General features: G+C 41.1%; 1 protein-coding gene across 1 annotated transcript; it reads left to right on the top strand.

The window, feature by feature from the left end:
• The first annotated feature begins 4,107 nt into the window (after nt 1–4,107).
• ngb (neuroglobin) lies at nt 4,108–6,625 on the top strand. The gene is made up of 5 exons (XM_042500909.1): nt 4,108–4,452; nt 4,579–4,812; nt 5,252–5,360; nt 5,459–5,578; nt 5,687–6,625. The coding sequence occupies exons 2-5, from the start codon at nt 4,715–4,717 to the stop codon at nt 5,837–5,839; spliced, it is 480 nt and encodes a 159-aa protein (XP_042356843.1). The 5' UTR covers nt 4,108–4,452; nt 4,579–4,714; the 3' UTR covers nt 5,840–6,625.
• The last annotated feature ends 3,548 nt before the right edge of the window (nt 6,626–10,173 follow it).

The raw sequence follows: 10,173 nt of genomic DNA, 5'->3' as shown, positions 1-10,173 counted from the left end.
TTTGGTTTCGTCTATCGGCCATAGCCATCATGTTTTTTATGGAGCCAGAAGTGACCATATCTGGGTGAGAGGCTAGTACTGCAAAAGGGTTGAGCGGTTCATGCGACTGAGAAGCCTAAGACACTTTTCGGCAGACAGCCTGTCACTCAAATGAGCCCGCCCTTAATTTTGTAGAACTTTTAGCCTTAATAAAATGTAAATTGGTGAGTCGTATAAAAATTCCCTCCAGTACAGTTGTCATGAATTTTGAAATTAGCTACAGAGACCCAAACTGTTTTTTTATACCAGGCTGTAAACATGTTTATTTCTGCCATCAAATTTTACCATGGGGGTCTATGGGGATTTGCTTGCTTCTGGAGCCAGTTTGGCCATAAAAGAACTGCAGCTTTTGGCTTAGTTTTTCAACCCCCGGGGTTGCTGCGTGATGGATACACCATTTTTTGACACTGTAGTGACAAAACAGGGTAAGTCAGTTTATATCAGTTTTAAAAGTGCTTGTTTTTGCCACTTACAGGCTCAGGTTATTATTATAAGTGTTTGACAATCTTTTGTTGGTTGGTTTGTTATTGTGACCAAGTGTTGCTCAAGGTTAGGGCTCATTTTAATATCTTGCAGGAGGTGACTTGCTGCAAGAAAATTTCTGAGAGTTGGAAAGAGAAGTGCAATAACGAGTTTGTTTTGTCTGAGTACAAAAAGCACATCTTGATGTTATCTTAAAGATTTTCGATGTGGTGGTTGAATAAGTAGCTGTGAGATTTCAGAACGAGATTTCTGCTGGAGTGAGTCTCGATTAGACACACTACCAAACAAACCAGATTGGCAATAGGTAAAGTCAAACGTTTAATTTCTTTGTAAGGTCTTTTCTGTGATGTTGTCAGACACTTAAAATAAAAACCTGAGCCTGTCAGTGGCAAAAACAAGCACTTTTAGGGCTTTTAGTGGAATTACATGCAGCCTATTTTGCCACTGTGGCTGAAGTGGTCTCTCGCAATGCTGGACCAATTAAAAAAATTGTTGTCTTCATTAACCACGTAGACAATAAAACATGGGGTCCAGATTAAAAAATATGTACCTTTCTCTTTAAAGATGTAATAAATAATCCCAGAGTCCCTTACTTGAGATCTCAAACATCACATGATCAAGCTTCTAGGGCTCCATCCTGTCAGGTTGTCATGGGAACAGTTTATCCCTCCCCACTCTGCTGTGTTGTCCCTCAGGAGATTGCTGCGCACCTCTGAATCCCCTTTTGCACAGCTGAAAACAAAACCAATCTCCCCCATCCTGTTAAACAATATCCGAGTGCGACGCCTGCTGTGACATCTATTTAAACAAACTGTAGCGCCTCCGATGTGTGTGTGTGTATGTGTGTGAAAGCCAAGCGAGGCAACAAACACATCTCATTTAGATTAATGAGAGGCTGAGCGCTTGGCCACCGAATGTTATGATCACGCTGTTTGAGGAGTGGCTCTACTTAGCAGATGAACAATATAATTTCACCAAGGTGGTGCGTTCAGGTCTTTTATTATTCCAGCCGCTGTAAGATATAAAAATTCCCACACATTTAATTCTGTAAATGCAGGGGTTGCAAATGAAGGCAGCTGAGGACACACCCGAGAATAGATGATACAGGCCTCAAATGAACCTCACTGTCACAATGTCAGCCATGTCCTTGCCTCACATTTTACTTGTCTGCTTTTTCCCCTGCCGTGTACCAACTCTCCTAACATTTCGGATTTTGCCACTCCCACCTGCCCTTATGTAACCCCTGTGTTCCATTCCCCATCACCTGACCTCCCCTGCCCACCTGTTCCCTCTTTCCCATCACCCCAGTAGCTTATATGGTGGCCCACTGTCATTCATTACCTTGCCAGATTAACTATTGTGCTTTCTCATTCTGCCATTTTCTCTGCCTGTCTGAGTTTAGCCTGTTATGACCCCCCGGCTTACCTTCTGCTCTCTAGACCATCACCTATTGGATACATTTGCCTCACGTTCCCTGCCCACCTATTTTTTTTAGATTTTTGCCTAGTTTTGACCTTGTGTAAACTTGAACATTTTATTTTACGGGCCTGTTCTCAGAGTTGTACCTTTGAGCTCAGAGCTGGGCTGCGTTCAATCCCAACAAAACATAGCAAAACATTTATTTAAACAGAACACTCTTATGTACTGTGCAGGTGCACTAGTGTTTAATTTAGTTTAGTTAAAAACGTGTTTACTTTGCCAAAGCAAGTGTGAAATGTAAACAAAACGTGCAAGTACAGATTTACTCGACATTTATTTAATGTACACATTACTGCTGATTAGGTAACTTCTCTGACACACCCACCTAATGGGAGAAGACATTTCTCAAAGTCTGTTGCACACTGTTTGACACCATTTCAAGGAGACGTGTCATTCAATTCGGGAACAGTAGCAAAACGGTGCAAAACATTTTGAGACTGAATTTGCCCCTGTTTTTATTGAGACTGTACACTCAGCTGCAGTAAAATACCAGTAAAATCCCTACATGAAATACCGGACCTTCATTCGGCGCCATGACAACCCCCTCAGGTTATTATTATTATTATAGTTATTGTATCTATTACTAACTTACAAAAGCTAATGAGAAATAAACACAGATAAAGAACTTATGTATCAAACAAAAATAATAACCAACCAACAATAAAAGAATAGTATATCCCAGAGGAAAGGACAAATCAAAATAAGATCTGTTTTGTCCAGTTTATGTCTTCAAGACATAACTGAGCTGAAGTTAATATTATTATGAGACTTTGACTCTTTTCTCATACTTCTTAAATTCTGCTCCTGAGAAAACACTTTCCACTTGTCTTGGTCCGATTCTCATTTAAAATCTTAAAATGCTGAAATAAACTGCTCTGGAGATATCAGTACAATCCAAGAGAAGATATGATTGGTTCATAAATTAGCTGCACAATTTCAGAGTTTTGTCTCAATGATCATATTTAAGTCTCAACTCTGTATTTTATCCATTCTCAGTCTTGTCTCACCTCTGAGAAGCCTGTGAGCACAGCAAAAGAACTCCTGCTTATATATTCTGCTCTTTATTTCTCCTTTGGGTAGTTTAGCAAAAAACATCAGAATTTAGTGATCTTCAAATAAGAGGATAATTTATTTATGATGAGACAACAAAAGAGAAGACATAAAAGACAGTTTTAATCTGCAGAATTTGCCTCTGGGTGGTCTTAGAGTTTTGCGTCTGAATTCAGGCTCGTTTTTATAAAGACTTAACATTCAGCCTCTGTAAAACATCACTAATTTTACTGCTTGAAATACTTCTGCTGTGTTTTCTGGTTATTTTGATGTTCATCTGAATTTCTTGTTAAAAAAAAGGAAAAAGTCTGGAGAGTCCAGAAGTTCGAAGAAGTGTGATGAAGGTGCTCTTTTACAGGGAACACAAGAGTTCAAAAAAGAAGACAGAATCAAGGCACTCCTCTGGCAAGAAGTTAAAACACCTTCAATCAGATGGCTATGTCAAAGTGAAATACTAAAAACACAGACAAAGCTGTTACATGTTGAGATGAATCAGCTCTTTCAGGGTGTAGCTTTAAGCACAGATGCTGCATGCAGGGGTCGTGTTCATCAGGTTCACGAGAATAGCCCATATGTACACCCCCTTTTGTGGTATTCACGACCTCAAAAGTTGATATTTTCTGAGAGTTCAGAGTTCGCAACTTTGTGCACACGACTTCCCATGTTGTAAAAATGAGCTTGTGAGTTCCATTTGAATGCAACAACAGTTTCACCTTTAGTAAATGCAAGGTGATTGCAAGTGACAAATACAAAGTATGACTACAAAATGGCTTTACAAGCTGTCTAGAAGGAAGAAAAAATATGTACAGATAACACAGAAAAGAAAAAAAGACATTACTAAAAGAAAGTATAACAATATACAACCATTTTTGGCAACAGCATCAAACTCCAATCATCAGAGCTACTACAAAAAGGACAGTTTCTTGTTTATCTGAATTTGCTTGATTTTAAAGTGAAAGTGCAAAGGCCGGATGTTTTGCTGTTTGTTGTGGATGTTAAGCGTGCAGATTCATGTACATGTACTGTAGTATAGTCTCTGTGTGTTTTAGTCCTCGGTTCACCTGCAGGAGGAGCTGTGGCTCGCTGCAGCGTCTCTGGAGCAGCAGAGAGAGATCCCTCTTTTTCTCCTTCAGTGGCATGAATAATATCCCCAGTGCTGGAGAGAGAGCATATCAAGAGGCAAACGGGAAGGGTAGAGAGATAGCAGCCAGTGTGACAGATAAGAGCGTGGCACAACTTGTCTCCCTGACTGCACCGTGGGGCTGGGGAAAGAGAGAGCAAGTGCACCAGAGTGTCAGGCAAGGCTGCTGCCTGCACACACACAAACACACACAAACACACACAGACCCCTCAGCCCGGCTGCACCAGAAGAAGTTCACAGAGAAGACTGACCTCAAGAAGGTACAGTATGTTTGTGCATCTTTAGCCTAGGACTCATATTTCCTGCAGCCGTGTCCCCCTGTTTATATCTGACACATTACAAATCAGCTGTGCTACACTCACTTGATGCTCCACTTTGTTTTCCAGGTGGGTTGGTGGACGTTTCGTCTGTGGATTTACTTGAATATTATGGCTTTCTTCAAATTGAGCCCTCTTGTCCTGTAGAGGAGTTGTGTGTTTCCCCTCCAGAAGAACTTGCCTCGTGTTTACAGCCTGAGGGAGGATGGAGAAGCTGTCGGGGAAAGACAAGGAGCTGATACGAGGCAGCTGGGAGAGCCTGGGCAAGAACAAAGTTCCTCATGGTGTCATCATGTTTTCCAGGTAATGTTTGACACAAATGATGCAAAAGGAATTAGACAGTAAAGTGACTTGCAACGGACGAAAACATTGTTATTCTGTGCATTTAACATTGATTCTAAAAAGTAATAGTATCTTGTTATTTTTGAGTGTTTATTTTTATAGCTGTGGTGTTAAGAATCTGTAGATGTGAATATGTAACACAGGTGCAGAGAGAGAATCAAGCTAGATCCTTCGCTGCACTCTTTACTCATGCAGGCACCGGAAGCTTGACTTGTTGCTTGGCGACAGCCTGCAATAATCCACAATTTACTTTGGAGACAGCTGCCGCTAAATCAGAGCGACAAGCAGGAGAGATTTGTAGATGTATGATTTACAGATTGATTTTGTGTCTGTGTGGATGTTTGGCAACCCTTGCCGAGTGTATACACCTATAGAATAGTGTGGTATTTGTCTGTGGTAGACTGTTTGAGCTGGACCCTGCGCTCCTCACTCTTTTCCACTACGCTACAAACTGTGACTCCACACAAGACTGCCTCTCCAGCCCTGAGTTCCTGGAACATGTCACCAAGGTGAGCGTCATTCACCGCAGCCACCACTACAAGTATACAGGTTGCACTTGTGTACAGTTTTAAACACTGTTTGCATGTATCTGTGTACATGATTGCAGGTAATGCTCGTGATCGATGCAGCAGTCAGCCACTTGGATGACCTTCACTCCTTGGAGGACTTTCTGCTCAACCTCGGGAGGAAGCATCAGGCAGTGGGAGTCAACACACAGTCATTCGCTGTAGGACCAACATTTCATTGTACAACTCTCAAAGAAGCAAGTTCACAAGGGAATGAGCTGTGAAAAAAAGTGTTTTTTTTTCTGTGTGTTTGTGTTGGACTTCTTCAGGTGGTGGGTGAGTCCCTTCTCTACATGCTGCAGTGCAGTCTGGGCCAAGCCTACACGGCGCCGCTGCGTCAAGCCTGGCTCAACATGTACAGCATCGTGGTAGCAGCCATGAGCAGAGGATGGGCCAAGAACGGGGAGGACAAGGCGGACTGAGGCGCACAGCGGGAGCTGCTGAGCAGTTGCTGTCAAATCACTCAACATGGTTGCCATGGAATGAGGTTGTGTAACTTGCAGCGTTGTGGCTTTGGCTGTACATTTGCTCAGTGAGTGGGATTGCATAGCGTAGCGAATGTATGGTGTGGTTACACTTTACTATTGGATCGACCAATCGCAGGGTTTGTTTTCTTTGCTGTGGATGTTTAGCTACCAGACAATGCTGCTGTACAGCTTTGAGGATCTGAGCCAGGCTGCTTTGGTTCTTCTAAGTCTGGACCTGTAATCTGAGTGCCTCGCACTGAGAAAAAAAGCAACAGCTGTTGAGTCTCTTTGTATATAATGGCTTTGATATATCTACTCAAATAACAGTGACTGTAGTGGTCTTTGTGATGTATCTTAAAAGAGTTGCACAATTGTGAAACATTATATTTAGGCATCACACTCTACTCAAACTGTGATGGTTACTGTGGCCAGTCTGGCAGCTCTCTATCTAACTGGGACACAGATACAAAACATGGTAAAAGTTTTGGGACAAAGCAATGTGATTTCACAGAAGAAAATCCTTTCACCTTAATCATAATCATTGCTGTGTTTTCTATTGATATTACATTACTTTTGTGTGTGACTTTATCATCTTACATTTAAATTATTGATAAATTATATTCAGTAGATACTGACAGGAACTGTTAAACTCTCTGATAGCGTTCTTCAGAGATCTGACTGTTAAGGCGTCCATGTGCACTTTACTCAACATGGCGTGTGATGCTCTCCTCAGTAGAGGTTGTGATTATTTTAATAGGCTTCAGCTGACTGTTAAGCTATTACTAATAGACTGTTATGTTGTAATGAGAGTAAAGGGCATCTTTGAGGAGAATTTTGTTCTTTGGTTATCTGTTTCAAGTCATTATTAGTGTAAAGTAGGTTTTTTGTACTGTGGTCGCTTATCTCAGTTGGGGCTGGGCAATCTATCGGTATTATATCGATATCGTGATATGAGACTAGACATCGACTTAGATTTTGGATATCGTAATATCGTAAGCTTTGTCTTTTCCTGGTTTGAAAGACTGCATTACCTTAAAGTGATGTAATTTTCTGAACTCAACAGACTGTTCTAGTTGTTCTATTATTTGCCTTTTCCCACCTAGTCATCATTTCCACATTACTGAGATTTATTTATCTAAACTTTCATTGTGTAAATATGTTGTGAAAGCACCAATAGTCGTCACTAAAATACCAATATTGAGGTATTTGCTAGAAAACATTGTGATATCTATATTTTCTCCATATCGCCCACCCCTAATGTAGTTATGTAATCTAATATTACCTCAGCTTTAGAGGTGAAGATAAGCAGAGTTTATCTCCAACACTTGAGTTTCCTATGCAGGTGAAGCTGAAAGTGAATATTTATTTTGGATTATAAAACAAAGACAAACTTAATTTAAGATTTTTCCTTTTATATTAACACAGAACATATATTACATAGATACTGTGTGCTGTCACTGTCCATTATGTGTGTTATTATTGCTGCCATAATACTGTGTGTATCCTTTTCAGCTGTTATTGACATTCATGATCATGATGCCAAGTAACTTAGCAACAGTGCGCCAAGTATTAGATAATAACACCATACAACTGTAAATCCAAGCTGCTGATATGTGGTTATTATTGCTTTAGTCTAAGTTTACATTTATAAAGTTTATTTTTATATTATGAAATATATGTGTCGTTAAAGAGCATTAATTTTTTGTCAGATGTGATGTACAGAATATCCTCCAGATATAATATTACCGTGTGTAAACCCAGACAGGCAAATTTGTTGCTTTTAATTGGGTTTTATTTAATCAAAATATAGAAATACTTCTAAATGTGTAGTCCTTACATACAATTATAAAAGCAGAGTTTTCTAATGAACTACTTTGTCCTAGCATAGTCTGTACTCTCCTGCCCCCAGGTGTAGTGTTTATTAACGGACTGTATGTGGTGTATATATAGTGGTTCTTTTCTTAGCATAAGTATGCAGCCCTATGCAGGTTGTTCTCCATGTCTGTTTTCAATTATCTGACATTAGGTCTTTTTTAGCAGGCATGACTGATAACTGGCATGTTATCTTACTAACATCCAACTCTGTACATACTGAGCGTGTCACTGTCTACCTCATCATTATCAGCTGCTATTGAACACGACTTCACCTAGTTATCCTTCAACCAAAAACGCACTGTATTATTATTACAATTAATGCAAGCACATACTCTTTGTAAACTGGATTCCATCTTTTTAAAAAAAACATGTTGTGTGCCCACTTGAGACTAATGTGATCTGTGGATATTTTACTGCCGAACGAGGTCAGTGTGTTTTCCTCCTGCTCTCAGATTGCTTGTCACAGACTGATGATAGTTGCAACACAGTGGTCAGCGTTTGAAATCAATCACATGATGCCTGATTTCCTTCCCACTGACAGCCCATCCCCTAGTGTTACATAAGATCCAAAGCTCAGAATGGCTCATCGCCTATGGCTACAGAGATGAGGGCGACTTCAGGCACATCAGCCCACTTACTCATGCAACTGCACAATGTCACATCAACATTGTTTACAGAATTTCACTAGAATTTAACATTCTGTTGTTTGCAATGTTTTTATTTTCCTCCGTCTTATAGATGTTTGCATGTGTTCCCGCTTAAATATCAGTTTGCGTGTGTCCTATAGATGAAGCCATAGTGATGAGAGAAGTGGAGAAGGGAGGGTCATTGTAATCTGAATACGCAAGGCTTATTTCTTGCATATATACAATTTGCTTGTATCATTGTAAAAGTCACATCCATGAGCTGGCTGTCTGTTCTGTTGTTGGAGCAGTGGCTGACATGGCCTTAATTTGTCTCTCTGCGCACCCAACAGTACCCTCACTCTCTCTGTCCCACTGAGAGTCTGCTGTATTTATGCTGGCTCCATGCCCCGTGTCTCGCTTCAGCCCGCAGAACAGCACTGAGCCAGAGTCGTCTAGTCACCGGGCTTCATGGAGACTGACCCGACCTCCTCTCAGGTCACCAACCAGTTGTTAGATTGCAACAAAATTCAGTAAACTCCTGACTTAAGTACGTGCTTATTTCCCTTCTGGTAATTCATTAATCAGTCCCTATACAGTCTTACCTTGTAGTGTACGAAGATTAGCTCTGAAGGCTGTCGTCGTCTGGAGAGGAGTCTGTGAGAAAAAGACAACCGGCATTATTTTTAGAAAGTCTGCAATGTGTTTCGGAATGAAGGGATATTGAACGTTGTCATGGCAACTGTTAAGTGATGGTCCATAGTCGTATGTGTGTGTGAGTGTGTGTGTGAGTGCATTTGTTTTGGATGAAGGAGGAAAGCAAGGCATTGCTCAGTCACTCACATATCCTAAATCATACAGTGGAGAGGAGTGAGGAGTTAACAGTGACTATGTGTGCACGCTTAGGCTAATAAGCTTCGCTCTGATAGCTGCTGGAGTCTGCAACACAAGCCTGCCAAGCAACAAGCACATCCCTGGGGATGAGCTGTCTGTCACTGCCAACTTGAAGTACAACCAGTTTTCAGCAATACTATAACCCATCTCAATATTTTGTCTGTGGCTCAGACCTATTGGTTCCTACTGGAAATGTATATTTTTTAAAACCAGTCACTAATATGGTGCTCCAAGGATGATGTTTTTCTGTTGGCCAACCCGAAAGCTAACGTCACCCTGGTTTCCTCATGTAAAAGCCTATGACATTTTTCAATTGTTTCTGATCTTCTGTTTCTGAATGAGCCCCGATCGCATCTAATCCATTTTATTCTTCTGCGAACGGACATTAGCCAGAAGAAGGCTTGGTAGAGGAACAACTCTCGATCCAAGGCGGGTCAGCCTCACCCTGATGCCGGCTCTCCTCCCTCTCTTCGTCCGCCGCTTTTCTTTCGGTTCTCCCCTCTGATCTGACTGGCAGCTCGGCGTATGCCGTTTGTGTAGGTCCTCTCGCGGTCTGCTGCATTCAGTTCAAGACCCACACAACTTTTCCTGATGTTGATGAGTGCTTCTTTATCGTAGGAAAGTCATGCTTCAGCAGAAGGGGCCATGGAGTTGGAAAAAAAAAGGAAAATATAGCAAAAGTAGAAATAATTTGAGAAGCTACTGGCTGCTGCATCTGCATGTGCTGCCGTCGTCATCCCTGTGATCCTCCGTGTTGTTTGCTCGTGTCTTCACCTGAGTTCTTCCCCATGACCCTGGTTGGTCTCAGTTTAGTTTTTTTTATTCGTGCTTCATTTGGGCTTTCTGTTTATAGATATCTACTCATTCTTTTGGACATTTTCTCAGCATGAAAGCTTG

The sequence above is a fragment of the Plectropomus leopardus genome, chromosome 14, assembly GCF_008729295.1.
Source record: "Plectropomus leopardus isolate mb chromosome 14, YSFRI_Pleo_2.0, whole genome shotgun sequence".
Taxonomy (NCBI): Eukaryota; Metazoa; Chordata; class Actinopteri; order Perciformes; family Serranidae; genus Plectropomus; species Plectropomus leopardus.
The sequence above is the reverse complement of the archived record's forward strand: the minus strand, read 5'-3'. Positions and strand labels throughout refer to the sequence as shown.